The sequence below is a fragment of the Vipera ursinii genome (genome assembly GCF_947247035.1).
Source record: "Vipera ursinii genome assembly, chromosome: 1".
In the NCBI taxonomy this organism is placed as follows: Eukaryota; Metazoa; Chordata; class Lepidosauria; order Squamata; family Viperidae; genus Vipera; species Vipera ursinii.
The window spans coordinates 251,249,327-251,267,506 of record NC_139512.1 but is presented as its reverse complement, the minus strand read 5'-3'; the positions used below and the strand labels follow the sequence as shown (position 1 = coordinate 251,267,506).

Sequence of the window (18,180 nt, the reverse complement as noted above, 5' to 3'; positions counted from 1 at the left end):
TCAAACAGCATCTGCTCAAGTTTTTAAAAAGTGGATATCAAGGAGAAGGGGTTGGCTGTATCAGCGGGAGCGTGGAATAACATAGCTGCGCAAATAAAAGAGAAGAGAACTGGAAGGGACCTTGGAGGTCTTCTAGTCCAGTCCCCTGCTGAAGCAGGAGAACCTATACCATCTCAGACAGGTGATTGTCTAGTCCACAGGTCTGCAACCCGTGGCTCCGGAGCCGCATGCGGCTCTTTCAGCCGTCTCCTGTGGCTCCCAGTCCGCTGCTATGTGTAGTCCAAAAAAGAAAAAAGTGGGACTAAAAAAGTTCAACCAATCAATTCAAATATGCAAGGTAGGTGCATATCTAGCCTTGGCTCCACTCTTCAGTCAAACCCTGTTCTGCGCATGCACGCATGTATGCGCATGCGCACACATTTTTTTGTGGCTCCCAGTTTTTCCTTTTGTGAGGGAACCGGTTCCGAGTGGCTCTTTCACTGTTTCAGGTTGCTGACCCCTGGTCTAGTCTCTTCTTAAAAATTTCCAGTGATGGAGCACCCACAATTTCTGGGGGTAAGCTGTTCCACTCGTTGATTGTCCTAACTGTCAGGAAGTTTCTCCTTAATTTCAGGTTGCTTCCTCCTTGATCAGTTTCCAACCATTGTTTCTCGTCCTTCCCTCTGGTGCTCTGGTGAACAACCTGGCCCCCTCTGCCTTGTGGCAGCCCCTCAGATACTGAAACACTGCTATCATGTCTCCCCTGTTTCTTTTTTTTTTCTTTTAGACTAGACCACAGGTCGGCAACCTGCGGCTCCGGAGCCGCATGCGGCTCTTTGAGCCGTCTCTTGCGGCTCCCAGCCGCCCGGTGCGCGCGCACCTCTTCCAACGGGCAGTGGTGCGCGCGCACCTCTCCAAATGGAGAGTGGCACCGCCCGTTTGGAGAGGTGCACGCGCACCTCCCCGAATGGGCGGAGGTGCGCGCGCACCTCCCCAAACCTTTGGAGAGGTGCGCGCGTACCTCCGCGCGAATGGGCAGCGGTGCCGCTCTTTCAGGAAGCCCGCCTCGGCCCGTCTGTGAAGCTGCCGAAAGCGGCAGCTTAGCAGACGGGCCGCGGCAGCTTCCGCAAAGAGCGGCGCCCCTGCCCATTCCGAGAGGTGCGCGCGCACCTCTCCGAACGACCGGAGGTGCGCGCGCACCTCCCCAAACCTTTGGGGAGGTGCGCGCGTACCTCCGCGCGAACGGGCAGCGGTGCCGCTCTTTCAGGAAGCTGCCGCTTTCGGCAGCTTCCTGAAAGAGCGGCGCCGCTGCCCCTTCGCTTTCGGCAGCTTCCTGAAAGAGCGGCGCTGCTGCCCCTTCGCACGGAGGTACGCGCGCACCTCCCCAAAGGTTTGGGGAGGTGCGCGCGCAACTCCGGTCGTTCGGAGAACGGGCAGCGGTGCCGCTCTTTCAGGAAGCTGCCGCTTTCGGCAGCTTCCTGAAAGAGCGGCGCTGCTGCCCCTTCGCACGGAGGTAGCTTCCTGAAAGAGCGGCGCCGCTGCCCCTTCGCTTTCGGCAGCTTCCTGAAAGAGCGGCGCTGCTGCCCCTTCGCACGGAGGTACGCGCGCACCTCCGGTCGTTCGGAGAGGTGCGCGCGCACCTCTCGGAATGGGCAGGGGCGCCGCTCTTTGCGGAAGCTGCCGCGGCCCGTTTGCTAAGCTGCCGCTTTCGGCAGCTTCACAGACGGGCCGCGGCGGGCTTCCTGAAAGAGCGGCACCGCTGCCCATTCGCGCGGAGGTACGCGCGCACCTCCGGTCGTTCGGAGAGGTGCGCGCGCACCTCTCGGAATGGGCAGGGGCGCCGCTCTTTGCGGAAGCTGCCACGGCCCGTCTGCAAAGCTGCCGAAAGCGGCAGCTTTGCAGACGGGCCGTCGCCATCGGGCAACCGGGAACCGGTTCCATCTCATTTTTTTAAAAATGGCAGCCGCGTGCGTCCGCGCATGCGCAAAAAACCTTTTTGCGCATGCGCGTGCATGGACACACGCACGCGGCTCCCTCTTTTTTTAATTTGTGATGGAACCGGTTCCCAGTGGCTCTTTTTCTTTTTTAGGTTGCCGACCCCTGGACTAGACAAACCCAAGTCCTGCAGCCATTCTTCCTATGTTTTAGCCTCCCGGCCTTTGATCATCTTAGTTGCTTTTCTCTGAATTTTTTCCAAACTCTCAACCTCTTTTTTTGTGATATGGTAACCAAAATTGGCTGCAGTATTCCAGGTGTGGTCTTACTAGGGCTTTACAAAGTGGTACTAGTACTTTGTGTGATCTTGATTCTATGCCAGGATTGTATTAGCTGTCAAGTGATCATCCACTAGGACTTCAAGATCCTCTCACAGTTACTGTTGTAGGCATTCTGTAAATGCCCCTTTTCTACTTCCTCTGAACAAATCTGATTGCTGTATCATTACTGTTTTTTATGATATATTTTTAATAATACTTGCCTTCCTAGATTGGCAATTTCTACACCTTTGTGTTCATGTTGTATGTTGGGTAATACAATACAAGCTGTTTCCCCTCTTGTTATCCTTCCAGTGAATGCTCGTTCCATTTGATTGCTGACAGTGTCTTGGATTTCTGTTCAGTCTCTACTGACACACTGATAGTGTCTTGGGTTTCTTTATCATTACATTGAAACAGAAGTATTTTGGCAAATTTCAATGATAGCTGGGAAACAATTTCTGCTGTCTAATAATGCTTAATTCTGTGAAAGATTGTCCTTCTCTTTCTCCAAGATTCCCTATTGTGTTCCTTTTTGCTTAGCAGAAGCAAAACTATGTAAGGCCTATATATTCTAGTACACAAGTTCCAGCATTTTTGACCACCTACTTAACTCAAATAGAGAAGCAACCTAGAACTAAGGAGAAATTTCTTGTCACTGAGAACAATTAACCAGAACAGTTTGCCACCAGAAATTGTGGGAGTTTTAAAGAAGAGACTGGTCAGCTAATCATCTGAAATGCTATTGGGTCTCTTGGCCTGGGTGGCAGGTTGGATTGAAGGACCTCTGGATTCCTTCCAACTCTATTGTTCTGTTCTGTAATTGTTTTATTCTTTCTGTGATCATCTGTATCCATTCCATCAAGCCTAATGAAAGTCCAAAATGGTATAGGATCTCCTGCCATGGCTAGGGGGTTGAACTAGAAGACTTCCGAGGTCCCTTCTAACTTGTTATTCTGTGTTCTATATTCTATGGCTAGCAGGATAGCAATGGAAAAGGTACCATTTCATTAAGCAATGTTGAAAAGATGGGAATCCTATGGATCTCATTTGCTGGCCAGTTTGCGGAAGGGACGCGGTGGCTCAGTGGGTTAGGACGCTGAGCTTGTCGATCAGAAGGTCGGCAGTTTGGCGGGTCGAATCCCGAGTGCCGCATAACAGAGTGAGCGCCTGTTACTCGTCCCAGCTTCTGCCAACCTAGCAGTTCGAAAGCACATAAAAATGCAAGTAGAAAAATAGGGACCACTACGGTGGGAAGGTAACAGCGTTCTATGCGCCTTTGGCGTCCAGTCATGCCGGCCACATGACCACAGAGACGTCCTCGGACAAGCGCTGGCTCTTAGGCTTTGAAATTGAGATAAGCACTGGCCCCTAGAGTTGGAAACGACTAGCACGCATGTGCGGGGGAACCTTTACCTTTACCTTTAACTTGCGGAAGTTTCACCACTAGGCCGTCAAGTTGCTCAATATATATTCAATATATAGGTTGAATAAATAAGGGAAGCCTTTACAACTTTATCTTACTGCTTTGCCAGCCTGGAACCAGGCTCTTTCGCCATTTTCTGCCCATACTATAGCTTCCTGGCTTGCATATAGGCTTCTCATGAGCACAGTTAGATGTTCTGGGTTTTCCCTTTTTTTAAGCACATGCCACAATTTATTGTGATGACAATCACAAGCCTTTCCATAATCAGAGAAGCTTTTTTCATATTCTGTGATTTTCTGAATTAGCAGTGTGCATCAGAAATAACGTCTCCTGTTCCTCAGTTTTTCTAAAGCCAACTTGAACATCTTGCATATTTTTTTCTATGTAGGGCTCCCATCTGTGTTGGATGATCTTAAGCATTATTTTGTTGGCATGTGAAATTAAGATTATTGTACAATAACTCTGTCTTAAATCTCCTTTTTTTGTATTGGAATGTAGATTGACCTCTTCCAATCTGTTTGCTACTGTGTTATTTTCCAGATTTGCTGGCATAGCTTAGTTAGACTTTTTACTAAAGATTTTTTTTGATAGCTTCCAGTACTTCTGTAGGTTTTCCATCTAATTTCATCTTCTAGAACAGGGCTTTGCAACCTTTTCACCCATTGTACCACTTTTAGGATATGGCAATATCCGAGTACCACCAGTCACCTAACAAGGTGTCAAAAACTTGATGACGAAAAAAAAAGGAAAAAAGTGATAAAGTATGAAGTCATCAAGTTTTTGACACCTTGCTAGGCGAATGCTGGTACTCGTATATTTTAGGATATTGCCATATCCTAAAAGTGGTACAACTTACAACAGTTCGCTTAGTGACTGTTGTAAGCACCAGGATCAGCGCCAGGCTCCAGCTGATCAGCGATTCTGTGGGGATCAGCAGAACTGCCAGGATCAGCTGGAGCCCGGCGCTGATCCTGGCGCTTCTGCTGAACCCTGTCAGCCCTGCAGTTCCAGCCATCTCTCACTCAGGCTTGTACGGTGCTGCCGCCACTTCAGCTCATTCCCCTCCCCCGCTACCACTTCTCTAGGACAGCCACGTACCACCTGCCAGGTGCCAGTGTACCACCGGTGGTACACGTACCACTGGTTGAAAAGCCCTGTTCTAGAACTAAGTACGAACTTCTTCTAAGTAAGGCTCTAAGATGTTAGATGTTGACATCTCTACTATACAGTGTTTCAGTATATTCCTTCCTTCCTTGATCGGTCACTAACACTCTTGGCATCTTTTAGCATACCAGTTCAAAGTTAGAACTTTCTGAGTTCAGTATGATAAACAGGGAGAAGAATATGAAGATTTCTTAATCTTCCCAAGTACAAACAGTTTTAGGGCATATTATAACTTTCAAATTGAAACACAAGATTTTAACAAAACTGGGATTGGACTAGGCCTCTAGGAGTTTTTCGAAGAATTTTCACTGTATGAATGCTTTTGAAATAGCTCTACCATTATAGTGCAATCCATTATTTTCACATTGCTGTTGCTTTAATTGAATGGCCTGATCATTACAATGTACTGTATTTCACTTCAAATATTTCAGGCTGTCTACATAAGGACATTCTACTTCATCAGTCTAGTAATTTATCTAGGCTAGGATTTTGTTTCTAAAGAGGCTAGTTAGTCAAAAGCCAATATAAAAGGAAGATCATTGGATCAGATGATTGTCCCATCTAGTCCAGTATTTTACTTACACAGAGGTTAATCTTTTCCGTAAAGAAAGGATGTGGAAAATATGGACAGGAGAGGGATGATATCCTATAAAAAAATTTCCTTAACAATTGGCCTGCAGTGATATTGCTGTATTCTTCATGAACTTGTCCTCTGTAAAGCCTGTCCAAGATTGTCATAGTCATGGCATCTAGTGCGACTGACTTCCCTAGTTTAGCAGTATGCTATGTGAGGGAATACCTTTAAATGTTCTGAATCTTACGTTGTTCAGCTACTTTAAATTATGTTGGAATTAACATTGGAAGAGACAACAGAAATGGTGACATACGAAGCCATTGCTTGAGACAATGAATTATTTCAGTTAGCAAACTTTAGTACGATTCTAAAGAAGCAAATAAAACGTACTGATATAAGACATGTTGGAAATCTATCTGCAGCCAAATTACTGCATATTCCCTTGGTGTAAATTGGAATTGTATTATGGGCTGCACTGGAAGAGTTTGCTAATGTACATAAATAATAATTCTTGAGTGTAGAAGAATGAAGGAAATAATAAACAAGCATATAGTCATTTCTGCTTCACAACATCATTATTTGGATGATTATCTGAGTGCGATCATAATTCTGCAGTTTAAACAGTGGCTTTCTCGTCCAAGCAGTTTGAAACAGTTAAGAAATTTGCTGTCATGCATGTCTTGATGAGTTTTGTAAAAGGCAGATTGACAGTTTTAAATGGATTGTTACTATGACATATTTGCATGTATTTGTACTGATTTACATGTGCCATATTTATTAATTTGCAGTGGAGTATTAGAAAGTGATGGATGGTTGAGTTTTTCTATCTTTCATACTTGTTTAGGCTTCTGTATATCTGGCTGATTGTAATATTTGCCACACAAGTGAATGATGTAGTGTAATTTTGTAGATATTTGAGCAAATGTAAATGTATTTTACAGTATGAGCATTTGTGTTAACTAGAACGTTCATAGATTTCAATAGTTTTGGGTACAGAAGAAAAAAATGTCTACATCAGTGTTTTTTGAACCTTGTGTTCCCAGGACCTTTTTCCATTTTTAATGCTGCAACAGTCATAAGTATACGGTAACTTTTTTCAATGCCATTGTAACTGCAAACAATCACTAAACAAATGGCTATAACTGGAAGGTTACCTGTATTATATGCTCTCAGTCTTATTCCCTGAATAGTTTATAGTTGTGCTTCTAGAACTTTGAGAATTAAAAATACATTTTGTGAATTGCAAGGAATGGGCAAAATAGAATTTGAGGTTGAAATGTGTACCTTTTCAGATTACTGTAAATACAAGGCAGCTGGAGGGCAATCTTTCCTTGGAGAAATTTGCATGGGTATCTCTGGACATCTCTACCATGTTAATGCCAAGAAAAGTTCTTTATATTTTTCTCTTGAGTTCTCATTTTTTTATTACTGCCTTGCTACATTTACTGATTCATTTAACAGATATTTTAATTGATTTATTATGTTTCTCCATCAACTTAGTGTTTTTTATCAGTAGTACTAGAGCCAGTTGGGCATATTTTAGAATTTTTTTAAAATCAATCCTCTGATACCTGTCTCTCTCTCTCAAAAAAAACACCACAAGTCAATTGTTCTCCTGTGGTTCCCAAGATTAACTTTAGCTTTATTTTAGCTACTTGATTTAGCTTCTTTTTTAACTGATGATTATATTTTGACATTCTATTTTATTCTGTTATATGAAGCTAGTTTTTTAGGCAAATATGAGGAATTTTAAATTGAAATGCAGAACCTTAGTCCTTTAAAAAAATTAGCTTGAGCTGTTTAATTTCTATTTTATTAGGAAATCTCTTAATATCAGTCATAAAATTATATATGTTGAATCTTGCATATATTTGAGGGATGCGGTGGCTCAGTGGGTTAGGACACTGAGCTTGTCGATCTGAAGGTCAGCAGTTTGGCGGGTTGAATCCCGAGTGCCGCGTAACAGAGTAAGCGCCTGTTACTCGTCCCAGCTTCTGCCAACCTAGCAGTTCGAAAGCACGTAAAAATGCAAGTAGAAAAATAGGGACCACTATGGTGGGAAGGTAACAGCGTTCCGTGCACCTTTGGCGTCTAGTCATGCCGGCCACATGACCATGGAGATGTCCTCGGACAAACGCTGGCTCTTTGGCTTTGAAATGGAGATCAGCACCGGCCCCTAGAGTCGGAAACGACTAGCATGCATGTGCGGGGGAACCTTTACCTTTACCTTTATTCTTATCTCTTGTATAGGAGAATATGTATATATCTTGACAGTAGTTTCTTAGGATTAAAATGCTGATAGGTAATATTTTTGTTAGCATTACAATAAAATTTATAGTTAATTATAGAAAAATGTGAGTCTGAAAGAAAACCCTTTCTTAGAAACATTCATATCTCTTACAAAACCAGTTTTTAATTCAGAAACAAATGTATATTTTATCACAATGCAAACTATATCTCTTTTTATATTTACTGTCCAAACGAACAAACTCTGCATTGTAGTGATAAAACATTTTAAAATTCATAACAAACACTGGTTCCGGCTGGTATAATTTTGATCATTAAATCTTAAGTTGTGGTGTAGGTTGAGATCCTAAACCCATTTATAAGAAACAGATAATACTGCACCTGGTAAATAAACATAATGTCTAGTCTAGGGAAAAGAAGGACTAGGAGTGACATGACAGCAGTGTTCCAATATTTGAGGGGCTGCCACAAGACGAGGGGGTCAAACTGTTTTCCAAAGCAACAGAAGGCAAGACAAAAAACAATGGATGGAAATTAATCAAGGAGAGAAGCAACCTAGAACTAAAGAGAAACTTCCTAACAGTGAGAACAATTAGTGGAATGGCTTGCCTTCAAAAGTTGTGTGTGCTCTGTCATTGCAGACTTTTAAGAAGAGACTGGACAGCCGCTTATCTGAAATGGTTTAGGGCCTCCAGCTTGAGCAGGGAGTTGGTCTAAAAGATCTCTGTCTGTTATTCTATTAAATTCTGTTCAATAATACTATGGTGCACCAAATTAATTTTTATTATATTAAATTTTGCTGCAGATTTTGAGGTATAATTGAATTGCATATCATTGATTTTTAGCTGGTAGAGAAAAGAGAAACATAGTTGTGCTTCAAGAACAGTGAAATAGGCATATCCATTATGAACTGGGATTTCCTAAACAACCTAAGTTAGAAGAGCAGAAGATTTTCCTGGCACAACAAAATTATTTTCCAGAAATGCAAGCTAACTTGTACTCGTGGGAGTCCTGCTCAAATAATTAACTGAAAAGAATTGTAGTTATTCATCCTACTAGCTATTAAGGATGTCCAGGATATCAACAGATATCAAAATATTAGCTAAACTGCTAATTATTTATTTATTTATTTATTTAGTTATATTTATATACCGCCCTATTCCCTGAGGACTCAGGGCGGTTTACAGGGAATTAAAAATCCAAAATACAAAAATTAAGAACAAATTAAAAAGTATTAAATTAACCCTGTAGTCAGTTAAAAAGAACCCCAAATTAAAAATTCCTCCTCAGTCTGGGCCCGAGAGCTGAAAGAGCCAGGTCTTCAGGCCCCGGCGGAATGATCGGAGGTCGGGGGCAGTCCTCAGCTCCACCGGCAGCTGGTTCCAGAGGGCAGATTAACTGCCCAACTTTACAGTTCAAGGAATCAGAGACGTTTTAAGTGGGATTGAAGAAATAAAATTTCTCAATAATATTTAAAGCCTCTGATAGACCCCAAAACAGTTCTATAAACTGTGATTTGATATTCATTTTGGGAGTAAGAAGTATTGATCATAATGGGGCTTACCCTATATAAATCTGTATATAGGTGTATGACTTGAAGATTTGCTGTAACCTTCTTAAAAAATTGAAAGAAAACCTGCCTATCCAGAGTGGCATGTCTTTTGAAACAATGAGAGGTTCTTCTCTTGACCATAATGGAAATAAAACTTCTAAAATGCTCTCATGTTATTAATATATTAAACTACTCTGATAAAAAAATATGGCCATATGGAATCCTGATTTTGTAATCAGTAAAATTTTCATAATTCAATTTTATCTTTTCTCAGGAGTAACTTGTAGTTATGGCACTTGTAAATAACTTCATATAGAGTGTAAAAGACATTTTATAATTTACCAGCATTGCATATTTCTCTTAGAGTAAATTTCTTTATTATCTTAATGTAGGTCTTTTGCAATGGGTGAAGCTGATAGACAACTTTGATGCAGAATATGAGTATGTCACCAATGAGGGAACAATATTCACCTTCAAGACAAACCGACATGCTCCAAACTATCGATTAATTAACATTGATTTTACTGAACCTGAGGAATCCAAATGGAAAGTGCTTATCCCTGAGCATGGAAAAGATGTTCTAGGTAAGATTATTTAAATTATATATTTCAGCAACAACAATAGAATATAATCTGTGATAAAAGAAGATAGCACTATTATGATAACTGTGGAGAGCTATACATTATTCATATTAATTAAAGCAAAGCCTCTGAACTTAAGAAACTTTTGAGAGGCAAATATCATAATTGTGCATTTACATTTTTATGAAGCTGTGATTGCTATATGACTCACAAATGAGTAATACACAATGATAGTATTCTCCCTCCTGATTGTTTTTATCAAGAATATCTGAGGCAGTCTGAGGGATGTAATGGTTTTAAAATTTATCCTTGCAATGTTCAGGAAGATCTATCTGAAGAAATATATTCTAAACATGGTGATAGGTGTTTATCATGATACATATTGATCTTTTTTAACTTAGAAGTTAACTCTTCTAAATACAATGGGACATTGTCCATTCAGATATTTTTAAACATTATATATTAAACATATACTGTCGGCATGTACTAGCATCATTAACAAAATGATATAACTTCAAAATTAATCATTATAATAATAAACATTTGATCGTATTTGAGAAATTATCTTGATATTAAAAGGCCAACCTGCTATTGTGTCACGATACTTTAATCCATTTAGTCATTTCCAAAATTTGATTTGAGAAGGTATAATTATAGCTGAAAGCAGTTAATAATGTATTGCAGTCAAGTGAATTTTTGATTCTGCCTGATATAACAATGACATAGTAATGAAATGCTTTATACAAAATCAAGATATAAGACAGAAAGGTTAAATGATCACTTAGCATAAGTGACTCATTGCTCTGGTAACAAAAATGGGTTTACGCTCAAATTCCTGATAATATTAAAATTCACAATTACTGTTCTTAATCCAGCATAAACTCTGGAAGTGGTTAGCCCATAAAGGATTGTACTAAACCCCCTATATTACATCCTACCTTGCTCCAAAATATTCCAAAACAGGATAGGTAAGAGGTCTTCACTGTAAGTCCAAAGTATTAAATATGGGACTTTCTTCCTTAAAAAAAGGGGTCTGAGACTGATAGAAGTTGTATTTTGCTATGGTCATGTGGCCACTTTTCCATTGCAGGTATTGGTATATCTGTGATTGTGTTCTTGGTGTTTACTGGACTTGTTTTGTTCGGGGTTTTTCTTATTCCTGCAAAATTGTTGCTGCCAGGCTATACACAATAATGGTGCTGCCTAGCCTGGCAACAAAATGTCTGCAGGAAGACAACCAAGCCTAGAACACAGAAAAATAGACAACAATTCAACCCTGAGTTACATACATTCTCTATTATTGGCATCTGTGATTTCCTGGATTTTATGAGATACAGTCCCTATCTCATTCTCTATCCTTGGGTACGTAGGGATGTTTTGGAAGTGCCTTCCAAATGTCTTCTGTGAATCAGTCCTGTATAAAAGTTAATTTGCTGTTAAGTCCACCTCCCTTCTTTGTATACTATTGGCTGCTCAACAGGCATCATATCAGCAATCAAGAAAGACTTAGTGCTGAGATATGTTTGGGACTCAGTTCTGTGAGTTTCAGTAGCAGTAAACCAAAGACCTGAAGGGCAAAAATTCCAAGACAATAACAGTTAGCAAGAGCCGAATGTCATTTCTTTTAAAGATTGCTTGTAAGTTGTTGATTTTTACTTTTTTTTAAAAAAAAGTCAAGGTATATCTGATGGAACCGTTCTTTGCAATTTTATTGCTTCCCTATGTTATTTCTTATTCCATTCCATTCTATATATATATATATATGAAAAATTGACATAAGACTTTCCTTCTCACTTGAATTCCCAACTACCAATTCCAGTTGTCACCAGAACATTATCACTCCCATGCCTTCTCTGATTTAATCAAGGGATGGAGCTTCCCTCCTGGCAGCTGTCATTTTGAGATGATTTTGATACCGAGGGAAAGAAGGGTGTATCTACTAACCTGCTCACTTGTTGCAAGAAGTATAAGAATGCAGGAAGAGCAGCATTTCCTTCTTTGATTTCCCTTCCCAGCTATTTTGTTTAGTTCCGTCCATTGAAAGAGCTAGGAAGAATTCATCTGTGGTTAGCATCGGGAAGCAGGTTGGAGGCCCAGGATGCTTTGGGGCCGGAAGGCCTTGATTGGACAGTTTTGTTAAGAACAACGCAAAGGGCCAATGTTTCATATTTTGGTTTGAAAGCAAACACTAAGCAAATTCTTAAATGTGCTTGCTGGCATAAAGCTAAAATATATTTCGAAATCTGATCATCTTTCAGGACCCTAATGACACACAGAGGAGTTTTAAGTTCTTTCTAAAGCACAGGTTTCTCTAGAAAATAATATATTTTCTTGCAATCACATCCTGAAAATACTGTCGCTGTTTTTCCTTCGTATTTATAGAATGGGTGGCATGTGTTAGATCCAACTTCCTAGTCTTGTGTTACCTGCATGATGTGAAGAATGTCCTGCAACTTCATGACCTGGCAACTGGTGCCCATCTCAAGACATTTCCATTAGATGTTGGCAGCATTGTTGGATATAGTGGACAAAAGAAGGATAGTGAAATATTTTATCAGTTTACTTCCTTCTTATCACCAGGTATGTGTGGCTTCTTTTGCATATTGCATGTTTTCTTTGCACAGGTATAAATATAAAGTAATATAAAATATAAAGTATTAGCACACCTATCAACTATTGTGATTAGTGTTTTCATATTTTGCAACGGTACATTGTTTGGAAAGAATTAAAAAAATACGTCTTTCTGCATATATATAAGTAGCATGTCATGGAGAAGCACTTTCCCAGATCTGCTACACAAAATGTGCTGTAAAAATAAATGAATTAGTCTTTCCCCACTGTCTTCTACATGAGGAGCAAGTGTAAATTTGCATTGGCTAGCAATTACCATACTCTTAGCTACGTAATAAGCAGAAAGATGTGACTTTATGGATCTAGCTTTTATAACATAGTGTGTTTTTTTTTGTTTTTAATCCCACTTATATCCCGCCCTTCTCCAAAGACTCAGGGCGGCTTACAATCCAAGAAGCACAAATCAACGTGCTTAGTCATTACCAAAACTATGTCTTGGCTTTCAAAGCCCAGTAGTTACCAATAACTACATCTACAGCAGGATTAGTGAGTTTACTTTATTCCTTTTTACTATAATTTGCAAATTAATTATTATGTTGAAGGAGTTATGATGAACCTCACAGCATGAAAATTACATGCCTGCCTGTTTTTGTGTAGCAGTTGGACAATAAATTTGTTTCCTGTTGATAGTCTTCCACTCTACCTTCCTTCTTGTCTGAATCCCTCCTCTTGAGATGTGGTCCTCGGGTTCAGTTGGGCTTGTTGCTTACATACCTGGCGCCCAGCTGTGTGGCAACAGCCCTGCCTGAGCTGCTCGACGCCCTCTCAGGGTTGGCAGTGGAGTTCCCCAGGCTTATAGTCCTGGGTGACTTCAACCTGCCGTCACTGGGAGGGTCGTCAGAGTTAGCTCGGGAGTTCATGGCTTCCATGACAGCCATGGGCCTGACCCAGGTTATTGAGGGCCCGACTCATGAGGGGGATCATACTCTCGACCTGGTGTTCCTGTCTGGACAGTGGTTGGACGATCTGGGAGGGGGTTCCCCGTCCATCACCCCTCTGTCATGGTCAGATCACCACCTCCTGAGGCTGGTTTTCCGTCATGCCACCCCCCGCCGCTGGGCGGCGGAACCATCCAGGTGGTTCCGCCCCAGGCACCTAATGGACCCGGATCGGTTCCAGAGGGCGCTTGGGCCTATACCTATCACCCTTACCCACAGCCCAGTCGATGCTCTGGTGGAGGCCTGGGAAACGGCTGCCACCAGGGCACTTGACTGCGTTGTACCCATGCGACCTCTGACCCGGCGCAGATCCCGCTGGGCCCCATGGTTCTCTGTGGAGCTCCGGGAGATGAAGCGTCGGAGACGAGGTCTAGAGAGCGGTTGGAGATCCAGCCGATCCGAATCCGACCGATTGCAGTTAAGAACCTTTATAAGGTCTTATCTTGCGGCGATAAGGACGGCGAAGTCTAACTACTTTGCCGCCCTTATCGCGTCCGCAGATAATCGCCCGGCCGCCCTGTTTAGGGTGACTCGCTCCCTCCTTAACCAGGAGGTGAGAGAGGATCCCTTGCAGGGACGAGCCGAGGAGTATAGTCATCATCTGGCGGACAAAATCGCTCGGATCCGGACCGGTCTGGACTCTGACTGGGCAGAGTCTGACGTGGAGGAATCAGGCGGTCTTGAGCACATTATCTGGACTGAGTTCGACCCTGTTTCCCCTGATGATGTGGACAGGATCATGGGGAGACTGAGCACCACCACCTGTTTGTTGGATCCGTGCCCCTCCTGGCTAGCTTATGCGGCTCGGGAGGGAACACGAGGCTGGTTCCATGCAGTAATAACTGCTTCTTTGAAGGAGGGTGTCTTCCCTGCCGCCTTGAAGGAGGCGGTGGTGAGGCCCCTTCTCAAGAAGCCTGCTTTGGACCCGGCTGTTTTAAACAACTATCGTCCAGTCTCCAACCTTCGCTTTCTGGCGAAGGTTGTTGAGAGTGTGGTGGCGCATCAGCTCCCTCTGTTCCTGGAGGAAACTGATTATCTGGACCCGTACCAATCGGGCTTCAGGCCCGGACACAGCACGGAGACGGCATTGGTCGCGCTGGTGAATGATCTCTGGAGGGCTAGGGACAGGGGTTGCTCCTCTGTCCTGGTCCTATTAGATCTCTCAGCGGCTTTCGATACCATCGACCATGGTATCCTGCTGCGGCGTCTCAGGGGGTTGGGAGTGGGAGGCACCGTTCTACGGTGGTTCTCCTCCTACCTCCAGGGCCGCTCGCAGTCGGTGTTGACAGGAGGGCAGAGATCCGCCCCGAGGTCTCTCATTTGTGGAGTTCCTCAGGGGTCGGTCCTCTCGCCTCTCCTGTTCAACATCTATATGAAGCCGCTGGGCGAGATCATTCGTGGTTTCGGGGTGGGGTATCACCAGTACGCTGATGATACCCAACTTTTTCTTTCCACCCCGAACCAACCCAGCGATGCCCTCTCCGTGATGTCCCGGTGCCTGGAGGCGGTTCAGGTCTGGATGGGGAGAAACAGGCTTCGTCTCAATCCCGCCAAGACTGAGTGGCTGTGCATATCGGCATCTCGGGTTAAGCAAGTTATTCCACCTCTAACGATGGGGGGTGAGGTGTTACCCCCCGTTGATAGGGCTCGCAACCTGGGCGTCCTCCTGGACTCACGGCTCAATTTTGAAGACCACATAGGAGCCGTGACCAGGGGGGCTTTTGCACAGGTTCGCCTGGTGCGCCAGTTGCGTCCCTATCTGGACCGAGACGCCCTACGCACAGTTACTCATGCACATGTTACCTCCCGTTGGACTACTGTAACGCTCTCTACATGGGACTGCCCTTGAAGACCACTCGGAGGCTTCAACTGGTGCAGAATGCGGCCGCGCGAGTTGTAATGGGGGTCTCCCGATACTCCCATGTAACACCTCTACTCCGTGAGCTGCATTGGCTTCCGGTTGCCCTCCGAGTGAAATTCAAGGTGCTGGTTATTACCTATAAAGCCCTACATGGCCTGGGTCCGGGCTATTTGAGGGAACACCTGCTGCCGGCATCAAACGCCCTTCGCCCAGTGCGCTCCCACAGGGAGGGTCTGCTCAGGGTGCCGCCGGTGAGAGATTGCCGGCGGGTGACACCCAGGGATAGGGCCTTCTCAGTGGGAGCGCTTGCCCTCTGGAACCAGCTGCCGGTGGAGCTGAGGACTGCCCCCGACCTCCGATCATTCCGCCGGGGCCTGAAGACCTGGCTCTTTGAGCTCTCAGGCCCAGGCTGAGGAGAAATTTTTAATTGGGGTTTTAAGTATACAGGGTCAATTTAATATTTTTTAATTTGGTTTTTTAACTTTTGTATGGTGGATTTTTTAATTCCCTGTAAACCGCCCTGAGTCCTCAGGGAATAGGGCGGTATATAAATGTAACTAAATAAATAAATAAATAAATAAATAAATGACAGAAAGGGGTGGCAAAAAAACTGAATATGGTGGGGAGGCAATATTTTTAATGTAGAATTTTCCTCCTTCTCTAAAGCTAAGTGTTGCACTGTTTCATTTCAGCATTTGAAGAACTTATTACTGAATGTTTTGTGTTAGAGAATTAAGGTTTATGCTTCTACTCCTGCATTTTTAAAAACTGAATTATATTTATGAAGGGTTTTACCTGAGAGATCCTTTTTTACAGTCTGGTTTTCTTGATGGAAAGGGAGGATTATTAATTTCATTGATTGCTTGATTATGTGCCATCAAGTCATTTTCGACTCCTAGCAATGGCACAGATATTCTCTGTGCTTAACCTGTTCTCCATTTCTTCTGTAACTGAGTTTATTTACCTTACTTCTGGTCATCCTCTTCTTCTCTTTCCTTCTACTTTTCCCAGCATTAGTCTCTTCCAGAGAACTGGATCTTTGCATAATGTGTCCAAAGCGTGTTAATTTGAGCCTGTTCATTTCTGCCTTGAATGAGAACTTTAGGTTGACTGGTTCAGTGATCCAATGGTTTGTTTTCTTGGCTGTCTACAATATTCTCAGCAGCTTTCTTCAACACCAAAGATTGAAAGCATCAATGTTCTTCCAATCCAGCTTCTTTAAAGTTCAACTTTTTCTTCCGTAGTGTCAGTGGCTTCCATGATTCTGATCTTTTTATCACAAGATAACAGTAATTATTTTCCAGGGAAATGACTGAGGTTCTGCGGAAGCTGCTACACAATGCCAGATGGACGACCATGGGCATGTCCCATTCTGTCAGCCAAGAAAAACTGCAGGGATTAGTCCATAGTAGTCACCAGAAGTAAAAACAAAACCAGAGTTACATTGTTTGAGTTGGATGAATATACAAATGCTACAAGTTATTAAGCAATACTAAGTAAATATAAAGTAATTCCTAATCTTTTTTTTCTCAATGGTATTAAAACTGCTGAGAGACCAAGAAAAATTAATCACCTCATACTCTTTCTATTAATTCCCATACAAAAAAAATCCATTAAGCTAACCAAGAGAGTCTCAACCCAATCGTTTATAATGGATCCAGAAACAGATCTGGAAACAGGTCAAGATAATTGTGTTCCTTCGGAATAGCCTGAAGCTCAGAAATGAAGTGCTCTCTCTCTCTCTCTCTCTCTCTCTCTCTCTCTCTCTCTCTCTCTCTCTCCCTTTATTTTTTCTCTCTCTATTTACTGCCTATATCAGCTTTACAATTAACTCAAGGCAATGAACATATCAAACGCATCGTCCTCCTCCTATATCTTGTGTGGTGGACTGAGCTGACAGACAATCACCCAGCTGGCTTTCGTGGCTAAGGTGGGACTTAAACTCATAGTTTCCTGCCTTTAAGCTTGGTGCCTTAACCATTAGACCAGACTGGCTCTCGAACAAAGGAACAAAGCATGAAGTTGTGATCTGCATTGTATGGTCCAGTAATGAGGAACACATCCTCAATAAGAATGGATTCTCCTACAGTAAGGTTAAAAATCAGAAAGAAGCTGGTAGCACCTTTTCTGATTTATTTATTTTTATTTTTTTATTTTAATTCCATTTATATCCCGCCCTTCTCCGAAGACTCAGGGCGGCTTACAAGCTTAGCAGATTAACAATTTCATTAAGACTCTAAGCTTTTGTTAGCTGCAAATTGTTTCCTCACATTCATAGAAATCTCCATATTCATCAAAAGCCACACAACTAATCTGTCTTCCCTCCCAGTTTAAATCCTACCTTAGACTAGGCCTAGACACTCTATACAGCTGTTGGAAAAGGTGTTACTAGCCTCCTCCTGAGGTTAGCTCCTGAGCTACCGTAAACTAACATGGCTCCCCTCTTAGAATACCTGGTATGGTTATTGTTCTTGTTTTTATAATTCACAGTCCCCCTTTTTCCTTGCTCATTACTTCTTGTTTATTCTGTTACACTGCTGTTTGCCCTCATGGTTAAAAATGTATGTGAGGCAATAATTAACAAAAGCTACTTTCCTTAAGTTATAGCCTTAGATTCTTCTAAAATGTCATAGGCCCTTTTTAAAAATTCTGCATTTTGTGGCCTTCATCATGTAACATTATTGATTGGAGGGGATCTTTTTGTTTTCTGTAACAATGTATAAAAGAACTACTATTTTATAAATTACTAGAAAAAAGAGTAATTTATGTCTTCTTGGGGGAAAATATATATATTATGAATGTGCTTCATCCTGAGTCAATTATTTTATACTGAATTATCTTTCTACAGAAAGAAAATAAGCTTCCCTGAACCCTGAAAAGCTTCATGCTGTTCTTTAGTCTGACTTGTATTATATCCTGAAAAACAACATACCAATTTTTATTAATTGTGGCAATTAAGCTAACCAATCTGAGGC

At 42.4% G+C, this 18,180-nt stretch overlaps 1 protein-coding gene across 1 annotated transcript in view; it reads left to right on the top strand.

The window, feature by feature from the left end:
- The window catches only part of PREP (prolyl endopeptidase), a 66,004-nt gene that overhangs the window by 24,458 nt on the left and 23,366 nt on the right, over positions 1-18,180 (top strand). Inside the window, exons 8-9 of the mRNA XM_083356054.1 lie at positions 9,587-9,778; positions 12,158-12,355. Of these exons, the coding sequence (XP_083212180.1) occupies positions 9,587-9,778; positions 12,158-12,355 (390 nt within the window). The remainder of the gene's footprint in view (positions 1-9,586; positions 9,779-12,157; positions 12,356-18,180) is intronic.